The sequence below is a fragment of the Alexandromys fortis genome, unplaced genomic scaffold (assembly GCF_014885135.2).
Source record: "Alexandromys fortis isolate MF-2015 unplaced genomic scaffold, M_Fortis_MF-2015_v1.1 scaffold_29, whole genome shotgun sequence".
Classification (NCBI taxonomy): Eukaryota; Metazoa; Chordata; class Mammalia; order Rodentia; family Cricetidae; genus Alexandromys; species Alexandromys fortis.
The window spans coordinates 15,007,583-15,025,527 of NW_026067891.1; the positions used below are offsets into that span (position 1 = coordinate 15,007,583).

At 44.6% G+C, this 17,945-nt stretch overlaps 1 protein-coding gene across 6 annotated transcripts in view; it reads right to left on the minus strand.

The window, feature by feature from the left end:
• Cdk5rap2 (CDK5 regulatory subunit associated protein 2) overlaps window positions 1-17,945 on the minus strand; it is a 161,178-nt gene that overhangs the window by 3,676 nt on the left and 139,557 nt on the right. For 5 of the 6 annotated variants that reach the window (XM_050135239.1, XM_050135230.1, XM_050135234.1 and 2 more), the window contains 7 exons: window positions 17,180-17,369; window positions 16,164-16,288; window positions 14,662-14,910; window positions 12,967-13,044; window positions 11,867-12,132; window positions 8,997-9,140; window positions 2,637-2,763 (listed from right to left, as the gene is read on the minus strand). In XM_050135239.1, coding sequence (XP_049991196.1) covers window positions 2,637-2,763; window positions 8,997-9,140; window positions 11,867-12,132; window positions 12,967-13,044; window positions 14,662-14,910; window positions 16,164-16,288; window positions 17,180-17,369 — 1,179 coding nt within the window. The remainder of the gene's footprint in view (window positions 1-2,636; window positions 2,764-8,996; window positions 9,141-11,866; window positions 12,133-12,966; window positions 13,045-14,661; window positions 14,911-16,163; window positions 16,289-17,179; window positions 17,370-17,945) is intronic. The other variant, XM_050135235.1, reaches the window with a different exon arrangement.

The following is a 17,945-nucleotide window of genomic DNA, read 5'->3' on the forward strand; positions in this document are numbered from 1 at the left end:
AGTCCAAATACTGAGGGGTGGTCCCTGGATCTTTTTCAACCCTGTTGCCACATGGAGAAGGAGGGGTAGGGAACACCATATTAATGTCACAGTGTCACTTCAAAACTAGGAACAGAGTTGGCAGGTTGGAGGGCTTAGGGATATCCAGGGACTCAGCTCATTGGGACAAGAAGAAGGACCTAGTACAGAGGAGTCACAGGCCAGACACAATCAAACTAACCTGGGGCAAGATCCCCACCCTGTCCTTGCTCAGGTCAGCTCCAAACCAGGTTTATCATATATTGATGGTGACACCATTTCCATGAGCAGCACTATGCAAAAATGCCTGAAAAGGGGGAACAGCCAACATCTGTGGGGTACCTGTTTTATCCCCTACATTGGTGGTTCCACTCTCCAAATTTTACTGATGCAATTGTAACTATTATCTAGGCCACAGTGGCCAGCTTTGCTTAAAACTGCTGTCTCTGTTTAGAGAGGAGGAGCCTAAAGCTCATAATCAGAGCCATGTAATACATGTCACACAAGAAGGTATAGCTGAGACCTGGGCACATTCCTAATACTGACCCAAGATTCAACATGGCATGGTTCTAGCTTTCTGATTTGTCACAGTAGGGTCACCACCTGAGCTGAATTCTGCTGACTCCTGAGGTTCCTCATCCCAAACCAGAATCAGCAGCTGGAGGTTCAGGAGGGAACCTGTGCCAAAGTCCTATTGCCCTCTGGAGTCTGGCCCTAATGCTCCATAGCACCTGAGCATGCCGATAACTGCCCCTGTCACCCACACCTTGGAGGGCTCCTCTTTTCCATAGGTGACATTAAGTCTCTCAGCCGATCTAACAATATCCAGTCTGTTGGGCAATCACCTATCTTTCAAATTCAACCTTCCTTCACAGCCCTGCATGTTTGAGGAACTGTCTGTTATTCATCTCCCTAGCCTTCATGCTCTGTCTTGTGACAGCAGATGCACAAATGAGCCATAGCAAATCCTGCTGCTCCTCGAGCCCAGTTCAAGGCTCTTTGTCCCACTTTCCCTGTTATGGTTGGACATGAAATGCTCCCTGTTTTGTACATAAAATTTACTCCTGTGTTTGAAAACTCAATTCCCAATTGGTGGGACTATTTGGAGAGGTTGTAAAGTGAGGCCTGGCTAATGTGACTAGGTCATGGGGAATAGGCTTTGAGGATGATAGCGTGGTCTCTCTAATCTTGCCTGCATTTTGTCTGTCACATAATGTTACCAGTTACCTCATGCTACTATCCCCCCCCCCCCCCCCCCCCCCCCCCCCCCCCCCCCCCCCCCCCCCCCCCCCCCCCCCCCCCCCCCCCCCCCAGTAACTAATCCTACCAGCATGTCCCCACTATGGTTAACCCTCTAAACTGTGAATCAAAACAAGCTTAACCTTCCTTCCAGGGACTGAATCACATGACCAGAAAACTAATGTGCACTCTTGCTCAAGTGAAAGCCTTGACCTGTTTTCAGCATGTTTACAAGACGCCTGGGAATCCTGTTCCTCTGCTGTCTGATTGACATGCCTTAGTGACAATCAGATTTAATCTTGGACCAAAGCCTCACACTACTTTCAGGCTGCCTCTAGCAGGCCCTCAAGTTGATAACCCTGAAGCTTATGCCCCCTTACCCCTCATTGAGTTCAGGGTCCTTTACAAAATAAACTACCTGTCCCCTGTCCCCAGAGCCTATGAAAAGGACAGAGAACAGGAGCCCAGTGTCTGGCCATAACTGAATTTAATTCATTTGCAGTTCAAACCCTCACTAACCTCATAATCTTTTCCACAAGATTCCTAGAGGGCAGCTAATGAGACCATCTACTTCGCAATCCTCTATGCCCCAAGCTTCTAAGAAATACTGCTGAGAGAGAAGCCACCGGCTGCAATAGTGGACAGAGGAAGGTACAATTGGTGACAATCCTAAGACAGGCAATCTGATAGGCTGAGAGTACAGGCAAGGCCAGCATTGAGCTGCTGGAGAGCCTGGTGCAAGTTGCTTGTCTCCACACACGGGTGAGGAGTGCTGCGGGTTTGAATACGAGGCCCTGATGTGGCTGAGTTAAGAGTCAGCACAGACCTTAAGCTGTCTTCCTTCTCCCCTGAAGCCCATGGTAGGAACACCATGCAGACTTTCATGTGAAACATGCCAGCTTGGTCCTCTGCAGGAAGGAGCCCCGTTGATCTCCTCCGGAGGTCTTTCCCAAGAGGTCCTGGTCTCTGGTCCCCCTAGCCTCAGCCTTGCACAGTCAGCTTTTATTTCACCAGCAAGATAATTCTGGTTTCTCACACATAAACCAAACCTACCGTCACCTCTGTCATTGCAGATCCTGTCCTAGACTGCCATTCCGTGTTCCAGATCACAATGTCTACTCCTTTCAGAATCAGTTCAGGGGCCCTTCCCCTAGGACACTCACCACGCTCCTATAATGCACCATCTGTTACCCATGAGAGGACAGTCCTGGCAGAACTGACTGTGCAGTTCAAAAAGGGTGAGGCAGGAAAATAAACCCCAAGAAGGAGGCATGATCTCAGAAGCCTGGGCCCCAAAGGGTGCAGGCCATGACTGCACTGTCAGCCCTGACCACCGAGGTAGGCAGTGGTCAGTGTGTTAGCCCCCGCCTCTCACTCACACTGATCCCAAATGACTTTCTCCTGGTGCTTTTTCTGCTGCAGAAGTTTTGCTGTGTTCTGCAGCTTCTTTTCTTGTTCAAACAACTTTCTGTGTAGTTTGGTGATCTCTGCCTTCAGTTCTCCAATCTAAAGAAAAAATAATGAGAAAAATATAACATAAAAATACTAGATTACATCGGAGGAACTAAAAATAACATCAAAAGATGCTCAACTTCACTAACAAAATATCTGAATAAGCCCTTTGTGCACAATACATTAGCAGAACTGGACAGAATCAAGGGAGAGGAGGAAAGTCAGGACTGTGATAGCCCTTGGAATGGTTGTGGCCCAGTGAGGGTACAAGATCGACTGAATGGTAAATGCATTCTATCTCTCTGCCTGTCCATTCTGTGCCACAGCATCTACGCCCAGGGACAATCACATCAGCACAGGATTATGTCTTTCTCCATGGGCACTCACCTTGGCACTGCCAGAGGCAAGAACAATAAACTGAGTTGGTTCACAGTAATCTGAATAAAAAAATTGTGGTACTTACATTGAAAAAAAAGAATTGTGTAGCCATTAAAACAGATGCTGTAGAGATCTATTTATTGATTTCAAAAGCTGATTAAAATTAGCGAAAGAAAGAAATCAATAGCCTGAATGCTGCATGTGAGGCATTTCTTTTCATAAAAGGAAACACAGATCCCTACAGCTATAAACATATATTGATGTATTAACCAAACATCAATGGTGACTTTTAAATTTTTGTAGTTTCTTTTTTGTTAACATAAGTTATAATGCTGATTTAAATTTTTTAATGTTTTAATCTAACACAACAATACTCATCAAGTACAGACCAATTTTGTTTCTTTTTTTTCTAGAGTGGAGTGTGCATGCCACATCCACCATCCTGTGAGTGTCGCAGTGGAGAATCCCTTAACTGACTCCAGGACTAAGAACACTCCTTTTCTCTTGGCTGCACTACACCTTTGCTACCAAGAAGGGACACAGTACGTTGGAAGTCCCTGTAGAGTCTTTTCTAGTTTGTTCCAAACATGTTTGTGGTATCTGTGCTTTCAACAGAACATCAGATTCTAATTACATACTATGTTGACCCGTGAGCCACATATATGGACGGAAAGCTGGCCATATGGAAACTAAAATATGCTTTATGGGAGACCAGATAAAGGCAAATCACTGAAAAACACTTTGCTAGCAAATTAGGTGTGGGCGAGACAACTATAAAAGATGTAGAAGGAACAGTCTATAAGAATTCAATATTCGGATTGCTCTGCAAGTGCCTTAAGTTTCCTCTTCATCTTGAAGAAACAGAAATTGGTAGTGACAGAAATACATTATGGATATGGTTTGTGAAAGAGAGAAGATTGGAACTCCAATCAGAAGACCCATATTCAAAGAAAAGGCCCGGCCCTATATCAAAGGAATGACAAATGAATGCACATTTATCTGTTTTAAGCTAAACTAAAAGGTTTAAGGTATGTATCTTTTTTTATTCCCCACCTTAACTTCCTTTCAGGTTAACCAATCATGTCAGGTACAAAGACTTCAGTGATTCTCCAAAACAGATCCTAATTTCATCATTAGATTTGCTTTGATTCTCTAGTACAGGCCAGAAGCCCATGAATATACTTATCTTCTAGTCAGGATTTCACAGGCCACAATCCTAGGACAAAGTCTCCCTACAGTTCTGCATCTGCGACACTGGAATAGCATCTGGCTCATCTTTCATACTGTAGTAAAGTGAGATTCAAAGGGTATGGTGGAAGCCAGGAAGGCAGTCTTGCCGGAGCAAGATTGCTTTCCTAGATTGCTTGGTTTATCCCTTTGCTCTTTCTACAGTCAGGTCAGCATAAGGCTTAAATAGGAAGGAATAATTCTGCAGCTACAATGTTTCAGGGCTTTTATTGATAGATGATTATAATTTGTGATAAAGAAACCAAAACCAACAACTGTTCATAAAACTGAACACAGATGTATTGATATGGCAAAAAGCCATAGTGTTAGTTATTTCCAAGAGATATGATTTCAGGCTGTCTGAAACGATAATTTATGTGTGTGTGTGTGTGTGTACTACAAATCTATGTGTATTATACATATTTATGTGTGTATGTGCACATGTGCTTGTACCTGTGTGAACACACACACAAGGCCAGAGAACAACATTGGGTGATTTTCTTCATTGCTATCCATCTTAGTTTTGAGACAGGGTTTCTCACTGACTCTGAAATCACTGAATTAGCTAGGTAGTCACTGAATTTTGCCACTACTCCTTCCCTGAATGCTGGGCTCAGAGATGTGCACACCCTTCAGGCCCAGATTTGACACAGGTGCTCAGGTCATCATGCTTCTACAGGTTTTTCCATCTGAGCCAGCTCCCTAGCCCTATTCATATATTCTTTAAAGCTATAATGCTGATTTAACACTTCAACTAACACTCCCTCCTTACTGGGAGCTCAGGAAGCCATGCCATGATAGATGGCAGCAATGACCCCACCAGCAAAGAGCTCCTTTCTTGTCTCTGAGCACCTGCGGCTATTGAAGAGCAGGCGCCAGCCTCCAGTTTGCAGGCCAGTGCTTACCAGAACTCACCTAAAACTGGACATCTTCAAGCTAGCACTTAAAACAAGTAAATTTAAATATTTATGTCTGTTGTTTCACTGTACTTAAATCTTCCCGTTCATCTCATGACGGAAAGTATACTAAGACAGCAAAATTCTAGAGCCTAGCTCTGCCACTTCCTGGCTGCAGAATTCTGAGGCAAGTCATGTAACTTCCTGAAGTTACATGGCTCCTACTTCTGGAAAACGGGAGTAAGAATGTGCAACTCCAGCTAACAGGGAGGATTTTGAATGATGCCAACCCAAGGAAATAATACATAGTGGGCATGCTGATCACCCTCATCTTACCGTTACATGTTGTACACATGTATTAGAACCTCACAGCATGCAATTACACATAAAATGTGTAATTGTGTCAATTAAATATAAAATACGTTAATTAAAAAATGAACAATGACACCCTGACCTAATTGTCCAAACATACTCCATTTGTGAATTAAAAAAGAAAACTACCTAAGTCCCTGAGGCCACAACAAGGGGTAAGATTTTAGTGTTAGCAGGACATGTGGCACCAAGTAGGCACTTAGAATCAATGAACAGGAGTGGAAGCCTCCCACCCCCACCCTCGAGAACACGCACACCATCAGCGCTTCACCTGGCTTCTGGGGGAGGTTACTCTTTTCCTTTTCATGACGAGCAATTGGATAGGAATCCCGGAACCTGCCCAGAACTAACAACTACCAGTTCAAGGCCTGACACTGGTTTAGCCTCCCTCCAATGTCATGTCATCTATAAAATAGTTCCATATACATCACTTACAAAGTTCTCTGAACCTGTACAGCACTAGCACAAGATAACTCCTGAGCACCACTGAGCATGAAAACACAAACCCCAAATACCAGACTTTTAAAGCAACTGTATTAGGAATGCCTAGTCTATATAAAAGTCTATCAAATCCTGAAAAGCAACCAAAGTCAGACTTTTTTTTTTTAAATATAATCTATTCAACTTAGCATCCAAACAAGAAGTACACTGTTACAAGCTACTTTCCTTTAATCTGTGGTTTTCAATGCTCCTGGTTGTACACATCAGGCTAGCAAAAGTGAGGTCCTAGAAGCTGCACTTATCAAAACCTTTCAGGGGATACTATGGGGCAGGTCCAAGATTTACCTCCCTCTTCCTCACTAGGATGTTGTATGTTCTAAGCTCATCTTGTGTATCTGCCCAGAATTGAAATAAGCCATTTCCTGTAGGAGGCCTGGCCCAACCCTTGAAAAGAGGCCCTCAGAACCAGTCTTAGGGTATCTATTGGGTTTGATGCTCTGAATGCAACTATTTCTACAGTATTTTATGTGGAGCGATTCAGTCAATTTGTAAAACAGAAAAAGCAACACAGTTCATTTTTTATGCATATAATTCAAATTTAGGATCATATGGTTTTCATTTCTCTGATTTCATATTTATCCTTCTTTCAGTAAAACTCTCAGTTCCTAATGAAATTCTGCACTGTTTATCTTACAGAACAGGCGAAGGCACCTGCTACCAAAGCTGCTAATAAGGTGAAGTCCCAGGCCGCATGTGGTGGAAGGAGTGAACTGACTTCTACAGGCAGTTCTTTGACGTCCACGTGCATGCCAGTACACAAGCAAGTGTGTACACATATATAAATAAATGTAAAGAATTTACACTTATAACAGGAACATACCATATTATTACTACCAGTGTCTGCAACCAACATAACCAAAGAAAACCATTGAAAACTCTGTGCTTTGAGGAAGTCTCAAACCAATGTGGTGTATCACTGGCATGTCTGCTCCCATGGCCATGTCCCCAGCGATACACAGTATGGCTGGCTGACTTCCCATTGCTATGAATCTTTATAGACATTGCTCCCTCACTCCCATTTTGATTAATTCTATTTATAATTATGTAAAGTTTTATTTTATATGGCTCCAAAGTCAAATCTACAAATCAGTGTTGATTAGAAAAATCATCATCTACCTCTGACCCTCCAAGCTAATCCCTCACAGTCCTACAAGTCTCCTGTTTTAAGGATATGTCTATATTTGGTAACCCTTCTTATGCATTTCTCAGATAACCTGAGGCACACTTTCCAGATCATTGCTAGCGGCTGAGGGGGGAGTTGAGTTAAATATAAAGGTAAATAGACAACACAGAGAAAAGAGGAGGTTGTCAAGCACCTAGACCTGCTGCTATAAACTCAGAGTCTGCTTCACCCACACCAAGCAAAAGGCACCACATGAAGACCAGGCAGAAAAAAGCAATGTGCCCAGAAGCAACTTCCTACCACACAGCAGTCCATGAACACCAGCAAGCACATGGTGCATCTCTGCGGTCCTCCTCGGCTCTGAATCCTATGATGCTGACGTGAACATAATCAATTACCTAAGACGTCTTCAAGAAGGGTGCATCGACACAAAGACTGACAGTCCCCCCCCCCCCCCCCCCGATTCATTTGCAGGTGGAAGAGGATCAATAGGGCTACAAGAGTGTATGTGTGGGGGGTGGGGGTGGGGGTGTATGTATTCTGTCAAAGTAGACAAACTGGATCCTGTCTACTTAACAGCTTCTTCTGTCTGCCAAGGGCAAAAAAATGCACCAAGGGTAAACTGTTTAGCTCAGACATGTTACCTTTAACATAATTTAGAGCAGGCATTGATTTTGGAGAGTGGAAAAAATTATTCATTCATCCATCTAGTCATTCATTCATTAAAAAACATGAATAAAACAGACATAGATCCTGAAGGAAAACAGAGGGAGACAGGCATTAAGCAAACAAATATATAATTACAATGTGTGTAAGGGTTTGATGAAACAGAAGATGATGCTATGGCTGAGTGACCAAGGGGCCCTCTTTCTTGACCTGAGAGTAAAAGGCAGTCAGCAGAGTCATAGGACATACATAGCACGCAGACGGTCAGTGTCATGTAAGCCTCCGATAGAAAAGAGTCTGTGGGTTCAGAGAAAGAAAAGCCAGTAAGGTTAGAGCTCAAGTGATGCAATTATCACTTATCTTACAGCCATGTCACATGTATAATTATAAACATCCTTGAGCATAGTGTCCCCTTGCTCCCCAGGACACTTGTGTCATGGGAACTTTCGGTACAAACAACCTCACTGCCAGGCTGTGACGGTCTGAGAGCTGCCAAAACTAAATGAGGTAGTGACTTGAAATGTAAACTTCCCTTCTGCCTTCGTGCTCACCTTTGGAAAACATTTATCAATCCAGTCAAATGAAATAGAAAATATCCACTGGGCGACCAAGTGGAACTCTATCATCATTTTCCTGCGATTAGCCAGGGTGTTGTACACTGTGCCAGGATACACATGAATCCTACTGTTGAAAGCCAAGACAAGGCTTCTGACCTTTCACTCTCAAATAGTTATACAGTTATTCACAAAAATCCAGCGGAAGCCATCAATAGATCAGAAGGCCCTAAAGTGCAAGGCATTGCTAGGAATTTGAGCAAGCTGGTCCATAAAGACAAGCTGATATGTGAAACCCAGCAAGTCAAGAACAAACCCAGAGTTCACACATGTATGCGTTCAAATCAGTTCCACAACCCAGGCCCTGAACTTTGTACAAAGTGTGAACAGAATACGACTCAATAATGGCATGCTGGGAATTAGGTAAGAACTCAGTATGGCCCCCAAACCCCGGGTACCATGCTCAAGGTGGGGCACATTAGCTGTGGGCCAGTTCTTATCTGGCCATAGAATGAACAGAGATACAGGCCTCTCTGGTATCTGAGCCTCTGAGCATGTGGGATTACCTACCTGCTCACAGTGAAGTGAACACTGGCCATCTGTGGGGACCGAGACCCTCCAGAAGAGTTTCAGCAACCTTGAGGCTTCTTCCAGGATCAGCCTGGCTGTGTTCATGCTGGAGAGAAACTTGCTCAGAGGCACAGAGAGTGGAACCTACAAAGGATAACGAGGCTATTACAAGTCACCTTGACAGACTCACTCACAGACAAGCATGACTTAATAGGCAGCAGAAGGCTTCAGACTAGGGCTCCTGTTCCACACGATGAGAGGGAACCAGGGTTATGCAACACCTATGAGCTATACAGTAGAGAGAATTTTGATGGTAAGTTTAACCCAGTCAATAACCATGGTTAGTAACCCACAGTAACTCCATCCAGACCACCAGAGAGCAAAGGATAGCAACACAGCCCAGGGCACAACACTGATATATTTGCCACAGATGGCCTTCTGAGAATGTACGGTATCAGGGGTCTCTGGAACCTCTCTCCGTCTCTGTGCTGGAGGCACACTCACATGGGGAGAAGTGTCAAAGGCAAGAGAACAAAAAGAATGTGGCACAGCGGAACAGAGATAAAAAGAAGAGCAAGAGGAAACCGAAAAGCATTTCTCTTTGCAACTGATAGATATAAAACTGCACACCTGTTTAGATAGCAAAATGACAAAAATATGAATATTATTCAACAAAGACAAAGGTGTATAGAGACAGGCATTAGCTCAGAACCATAGATACAAGCTCTCTGAAGACTAAAGTAACATGCTAACAGTTAACAGGATTCCTAAAACCTTCCCAGACTTTAAATGGGGAAACCTACTTTACACCTAATCAAAATATAGTAAGAGATTTGTACACAAAGATAACTCACTGCAGTTGACATGCCCACACACAGTGGAAAAAACGAATAGCCCATGTTACGTCCGCAGTAGCTTATTGGCAGTCACTGAAAAGGCAAGTGCTCAAAAGAAAAAGTATTAATACCACATAGCTGAAATATATGAACCTCATATTTCTGACTATTTGATAAACTTCGAGTGTCCCAAAAATATGTGTTTATTTTTGTGTGTTTCTCTCTCTCTCTCTCTCTCTCTCACACACACACACAATTACAAGTGCTGATCTTTAAGTGTATTTGAAGAGAAGTTTTGTTTTTATTCTTTTCTACAATTTTAGCTTTCAAAACAAGTATTTTTTAATCAGAAAAGAACAGGAATCTTATTAGTGTTAATTTATTCAATATTATTTACCAAGCACTTACTCTATACAAGGTAAGGGGAGTAAGTAGGTACTGCTTATTTAATGGGCCATAAAAACACTGTCCCGTCTCTCATGGAGCTTATCATCTAGGAGAAGACAAAATGCAAATATGATTCTTAAATATAGTAAAATAAAAAAAGAGAAGTCACACACAAAGCCAAAGCAAATACCACTGGGAACTCAGCTGTGTTCAGTGACAATCTAGACGAACTGAGGAAATGACTCAGTGGATAAAGTGCTTGCTGAGCAAGCAGGTGGACATGTAGAAGCTGCGCAGGTGTGGTGGCCATGTAAAATCCAAGCACTAAAAAGAGAGAGTTTGGGGATCCAGACTCTCAAACAAGCTGGCTAGCTACACTGGTGGTCAGTGAGTTTGGGTTCAATTGAGAAACTCCACCTCAATAAGGAATGTAGACAGCGATGAGACTGGAAGTAAACATCAGACCTCCACACATAAGCATCTGCACATATATATGTGATCACATACAGGTAATCACATACACAATATACATGTACATGCACACCATACCTACATACACATGCAAAGAAAAAGAAACCTTAAAAGTAGGGTCCAGAAGTTATGACTAATGGAAGCTCAAAGGTCTAGTACCATCTCTCACCCAGTGCCTTGGAGGTAATGTATGTCAAACACATGACGAGTTGTGTCAGGCACGTAAGTCTGTGACAACGGGTAACTTGAGATGAGGAGGATTCCAGGAAGATGAGGTAGGGAGAAGAGCGAAGTTAAGGATGGGGAATGCCAAGCCAGAAAAGTTAAGAGAAAGAGGCAGGAGACAGATATGGGGGAAACAAGGACAGCACCTGTGGCCCAGCCTGTTCAGAGCGGGACATGTTGGGGAAAGAGTGATGACTGACAGTGGGCAGACTGACTGAAGCCAGCCCAGCAACCAGAAGTCCTTAGAGCTGCTTCCCAGAGAGAAGGGGGTCAGTCGGCCAGCAATGGCCAGAAAACAGAGAGAGCATGCTGGCTGCGGGACTGAGAACAGTCAGTGTTCATCATCTCTACACTGGACTGATATAACCTCCTTCACAGGGCTATTCTGAGCAAATACACACACAATCTCCTCTGCAGGAAGATGACCTTAAGGTGGACATAGAACACCTATCAGGAACACATGCATCACAGAGTGGCTGTAAGAAATTACAGTATGGCATGGTCAGTATGGCTTACGGCCAGATGTGTGTGGTAAGGGGACAACCTGATTGGGTCTGGTACAGTGTGCATGAAGATCAGTGCCTCTAACTGCCCCACAGCAGCTCAGAAGCCAAGCAGACAAGTCGACCCACATGGTGCGTAAGTGGAGGGGTGGAATGACTGGATACCAGAGGATGGAGGGACAAAGAGTAGCAGAAAGACTGGGGAGAAGTGAGAAGTCACATAGCAGTGGCCACAGTCAACCAGGGTACAATCTCAACATGCTGGCCACTGATCACCAACAGCCTGCCCCCTCAACTCTGCGCTTTCATGTGCAACAGTTCCCAACTTCTCCCTTTTAGGGCTTTACTGAAGTCTAGGCTGTTAGGAATCTTCCAGAGAATGTAGCCAGCCCCTTTGCTTACTGGGAACAGGAAGGATCTTACTACATCAGTCCTACACTTAGGTTACCTTTGGCCCCAGTTTTTGACTTGTGGGGCCCAGAGCCTCTTGAGTTTGAATGTCCATCTTGGCAAGCAGTCTCTGGCCACGGCTGATCTGCTTATGGAGGGCATCATAGTCCTCAATCAGGCCCAGCATATGGTGGCCATTCTTGCTTGCCCACACATGGTGTTCAGCAACCAGGCAGGGCATGCAAGGGGGGCTGATGATGGAAGCGCTACTGTCACAGGAGAGGGAGTCCACGTCAGTTCCAGAGAGCAGAGGAGTCTCGGAAGCTACAAAAGAAGAGGCAAATGTTACATCTACTTGGGGTGGCACCTGTGTCAATGGAGTTATGCTGAGCGAGCACGAGAGCAACGGAGCCTGGCCTTGAGCCTACAGTTGTATTATCTTACATTGAGCAAAGTCTGAAATCAACGTAACCAATATTTATTGAACACTCACTCTGTGTTCAATACCAGCCTAGGCTGGTAAGATGAACCATGCTGTTATTTTCATGACAATAGTCCAGGGTCTAATGGGAATACTGAAGCTGCAGGAATTATAAATGCAAAGTGAGAGTGAGCCGGAGATCAAGGTTAAAAAGCTATCTGAGCAAGGAGGGAAGTCAAGGAAGGCTCCTTGGAAGGGGCAGCTTGAGATGTCCCAGACAGGAAGTCAGCATTATGCACCTAGAAAATCCTGTTGCTTTTTAACTTGGTTAATTTTGACGGGGGTGGTTGGAGAGGTATTTTACAGAGATGCCTGCATTCTTGGTGAAAATTAGAAACCGTGAGAACGTAAAAGCACAGTTGGAGGTAATGACTCATCCGTGTGGTCAGCCCCCACTGCAGAGGGAGCAGACTGTCCAGTACTGCTGAAGCTGGATCCCAGAGACCCTGAAATCCATACAAAGGTGGTTTCAGTTTAAAACTTCAAGTTTTAAGTCTCTGAGGTTGTACTTGGTTAACTCCTAGGATGAATTCAGTGGCTTGGAGAGTATCCTCTAGAGATACAAACCTAAGTCCCAAACCACTGCCCAGCAGCCAGGGATGCCAGGGACCTCCCATTCTTCTATTTAAAAAGCTTTACTGTCATACCCAACACTACTGAAGCTAACCAGTTTATACCTGATTTAGGTGCCATTGCCTGGGTGGACTCAAATAGATCAAATGAATTATCACTGGCCTCAGGACATTTGGTGCCATCTATAACAAACAAAACAAGAGAGGAAAATGAGCTTTCCCATCATTAACACTAGAGAAAGGGTGGAATTAGGATGTGGTAGAGTATCTCACATGCATCCATTCATTTTAGAAACTGAACATTCACTCACACCTTCACAGCACACAGTCCTGTAGCCAGGACCATGCACATTCTACTCACTCCCTGGCACCCTGTGCAGACACCAGCTAATAGAGAGGCCAGGCCCACAGCCTTCTCTTGAAGTAAACAGTTAACTTCATCTCAGGGTGGCCAAGGGTAAGGAAGCCAAGTATAGAGACAGGTGAGGGGGACCCTATGTGGGCATCCCAGGAGCTGATGCCTGAATTATCTTTTAAAACTTTTTCAGTGCCTCGGGGGAAGGAGGGTAAGAAAAGTCAAGCAGAGTATGAGTCATTTAGGGAGAAGATACACAATTCCTGTAGCTAAGACCTGAGTACAGGGAAGGGCATAGTAGGATGCAGGACTTGCACCCTGAGGGCTAAGTGACCCACTCAAGGTGGGAAATGTTAGGTTGAGGTCTATGTTTTAGAGTGGAAGAGCTAGTGGGAAAGCTGATACAGTAACCTGAACATGAGAGGAAAGGGACCCGGAACAACTGAAACACTTGACTGGAGGTCCATGAGACGTTAGATAGTACATGAAGCACTCTCACCCGAGAAGCTCCTGAACTCTTAAGTGCTTAGTGGGCAGAACAATGCTATAATTTGTTTTTCAAAGAAAGAGACCAGGAGACTGAGATAACTCAGCATGCCAGTGGCAGAACAGTAAGTATGTTCAGGTGCTGGAATGTCCCATGCAAGTTTCTTCCACCATGCCCCACTATGAATGCAGAGTAATGGTACTCCAGGCAGATATGCTTTAATAAGATCACCCCATCTGCTGAGATAAAACCCTGCTGGGTTTTATCCTAATAATATTATTTAACAGCAAGTCATGCTACCATTTATTTTGTAAACTAGAACTCTAAAGCAACAGGGAAATGGTAAGGTAACAGACGGACAATATAGTCCAATATAGTTGGTAGGAAGCCAATATGTGAGCTGCTTGCTGGTTGGTTCCAGCCCCTGCTGGGTGTGTGTGGCAAGTCTGCATATCCTCTGCCCTTCCCAGGCATCTCTAGCGCCATACAAGTACACAAGCAAATGCAAATCAGACCCAGCTGTTACCAGGAAGCTTCCTGGGACTTATGAGATGTTGAAAGCCAGAGTAAGGAAGGGGTTTAGGATCTCATTTAAAGGCAACAAGCGAGTGGGGTGTTGTAGTGCACACCTTGAAGATGTGCAGGGGAAGGGGGATCTCTTGAATTCAGGGCTGGCCTGATATATACAGAGTTCCAAGACAGCCATGGCTATACAAAGAAATCCTCTCCCCAAAACCAAAACCAAACAAAACAAAACCAAGGCAAAAGTTCTTGGTGAGCTGTAGGTGAGACTAAACAGCAAGACGAGACAGCACAGGCCACTGGAAGCCATAACTCTACTTCCAGAGAACCCAGTGTCTACAGAAAGGTGAGCTGAGAGCAGCCAGAGGGCATCAATCAGGATCGCATATCATGCTGACCCAGAGAGTTGAATGTCCACAAAGGGAAAAGAGCCTACCATGATCATCCAGCTGAAGGGAACATTCGGTGACAGATAGGGTCTTGACAGCCAGAGTGAGAGCCCCTTCCTGGGGAATCTTCGCTCCCTGTGACAGTTGCTCCTCCAGCCTGCTCCTCAGGGCGCTGTTAGTCTGGATGCTCCTCTCCAGCTGCTCACGGAGAGCCCTCATCTCTGTCAGGAGGCCATGCAGGTCGCTGAAAGAATCGGGCCCATTCCAGCCTTCTTTAGATGCCTCACCTTGGGCCTCTGCAGACACATACAAAGGAAAGCTTTGACATTTCCCAAGATCAAAGGTCAGCCATCAAAGAAACTCAAGGGCATTTCAACCCAGCACCACCATCCAGCCCCCTCCTAAGAAGTAGGTACAATTTAAAATAACTCGACTTTAAAAACAAAAATATTGGCTGACTTAATTGCTGCTATTCCACAAGCTAAGTAAGAGCTGGAAATTAATTTCACTTCTGGCCATAAAAGCCTAGCAAATTGCACACCAAACCCCGAAATTATGTCTAGTAGTAATAAAATCTATTTGGACCAGAATTATAGAATGAAAGGGGATGATTTTAAGGGCTACAGTATATTAAAAAGGCAGGGACAATAGCAAGAACAAGAGAAGCAACTTGAGAAGAAGCAAAAGCAGAGAGATGACCCTTTCTAGATAAACTTTCAATAGGGAGAAACCATCTGGAAAATTAGTTTTAGAAAACCCCCCACTGTGCCTCCAAATTGATTCTCAAACGTTAGACCTTATAGTCAGGCACTCTGATCTGCATTCTCTAGAAAAAGAGCACACCAAGGCTGAAAACACCTAAGAGTAATGTCCGGCATGTGGCGGCACTCTGAAATATCTGTTGGATGAATGATGGGAAATTTATGACAAAGTTATTTCTTGGATGCCTACTATGTGCCAGGAATGTGGCTAAGTTGTTTCAATAAATGCCCTCATTTAACTTTCAGAGCTCCACACGGTGGATACTGACAGACCTGCTTGTAGAGGCTATAACTGACCCAGTTACTGGTGAAGTCAGAATAAGCTGAGATGAAAGAAGTGAGACTAATCCCAGCACTCGGGAGGCAGAGGCAGGCGGATCTCTGTGAGTTCGAGGCCAGCCTGGTCTACAAGAGCTAGTGCCAGGACAGGCTACAAAGCTACAGAGAAACCCTGTCTCGAAAAACCAAAAAAAAAAAAAAAAAAAAAAAAAAAAAAAAAGAAGTGAGACTCCAGACTTTAGCTTTAGGTGATATATACCTGTAAGGCTAAGGCATGCGGATTTTTAATTTAAGGCCAGTCTGTGCTACATAGAAAAACACTGCCTCAAAAACAAAGAGTGGGCCAAAGAGTTTGCTTCTAAATATACCTAGTCTATCTATGGGCCAGTATGGGTTTAATGGTAGGATAAGGAAAGGCAAGAGCCATGTCCTCCCACACCCAATGAACAGTTTTTTGGGTGAGCTCATAGCCCTGAGATGCCTCAGGCCTGGCCCTGAGCACACAGTACCTCTCTGTGGCTTCCTATGTTCCTCATCCAGCTTCTCATACACCTTCAGCTCCACTCGGAGGGCCTGGAGCAACTTATCATTCTGTGAGAGCAGCTGCTGCCTTGACTTCATTTCTTCCTGTACCCTGAAATAGACCCAGGAAGGTTGGAAGGGTTAATTCTCCCTCCAGGAGGCTTATCCAGTACTCACAGAATAGGCCCAGGCCATCTCAGCCAGAGAGTGTGGACAAAATGTGCTAGGACATCCACGGTTAAGAGTTCCATCACAGTTCCCAGTTCCCACATAGCCTATGCCTCACACGAATAGACCTCTCAAGTAACCTTTATAGACATTCTAAAGGAAGGTGTCCTCCAATTCCTGCCAAAGAAACCCAAAAGGTTGTCACTTTCTAGAGGTACATAGGCAGGGAAGATCCAAGACCTCTACTCAGGGATGTCTGATGGCACCTGAGCAGGGATGAAGGAGGTGACTCAGACAGAAGAGACAGCCCTGTGTGTTGACACAAGGAATAAGGTGGAGTCTAAGAGGAAGAATGAGTATATGTACATCTTCCTGGCTCATTCAGAGTCTCTCAGTGACCTATGCCATCTGGAGCAAAACTGGAGTCTTTAGAGGGCCAGAAGCCAAACATGACTAAGCATCCACCCTCCTCCCTTCCCTCAGCTCCTACTATAGTCAAGTATAGCACCCTCTCTGGTTTGCCACAGCAACTCTGTCTTAGGGATTATGTGCCTTCTGCCAAACATGGCCATCTCCAATAGTTTCACCTCACATGTTCACTGTGTGGCTCTCTATTAAAAGGGGTCTTTTGAGAAAGCCCTTTCTTGACCACCCTAGTGAAAATACTAGCCACCCCAAGCATCCTCCTTCTCTTTTAGAGGACCACTCTCCATACATTTTATGCGTAGCTGACAATGCTTGTTTCTGCACACTAGGGTTGGAGTCACTGTGCCTCGTGCCAATGATCTCATCCTCAGGCACAGCTGGCCACCAGGGCCAGCTGAGTCAAGCCCACCTGTTCAGCTCTTGGCGGCTGCTGCAGATCTCCTGGGTCAGCTGCTGATTGTGTCTCTCCTTCTCACTGATGTCTCTCTGTAACCTTTCATTTTCCTCCTTCACACTGGTGTACTCTAGCTGAAGGTGCTCAAGACTTGCAGCCTTCCTAGACAGGGACTCAAGTAATTTCTCATTCTCTTTCTGTTTATCTGCAAATACCAAAATGAGAAGGGATACCATTTGTTACCTTGGTATGGCAGTTCAGCACAAGCACTCCAAGAATACAGAAAAGAATGAGATTTAATCTGGCATTTATTGTTTCGGCATTCCAATTATCCTATGCATTTTAGGCAGGCAAATCTGTCAATATCAAGGCTGCAGATTAAACATCACTAGAATAAAAGGGGTCTGTTTAACTTCCTATTACATAATGGTTCTTGAAAACCTCTGTTACTTTACGTTAGAGAGTATATATGGTGGGTACAGAGACAGGCAGGAACCCAGATATCAATGAGTACGGAGAGCAGCAAGCCTCCTGCAGAACTCCACAGGAGGCCATGGGCTCCCCAGAGGAATAACCTTGGAGGCTCAGGAAACAATAAGACTCCCAGAAGGGAGATGGAGGAAGAGTTCTAGTGCAGCTTCTCCAATTGCTGCTGTGACCCTAAGTGAAGCTCTTCACTCCTCAGTGCCTCAGCTTCCTCCCTTGGGCCAGAATGAGGATGCAGAGTTGCTGTCTGGACATGCTTATTATTAGCCCAGGCCTCAGACACACCACACAAGAG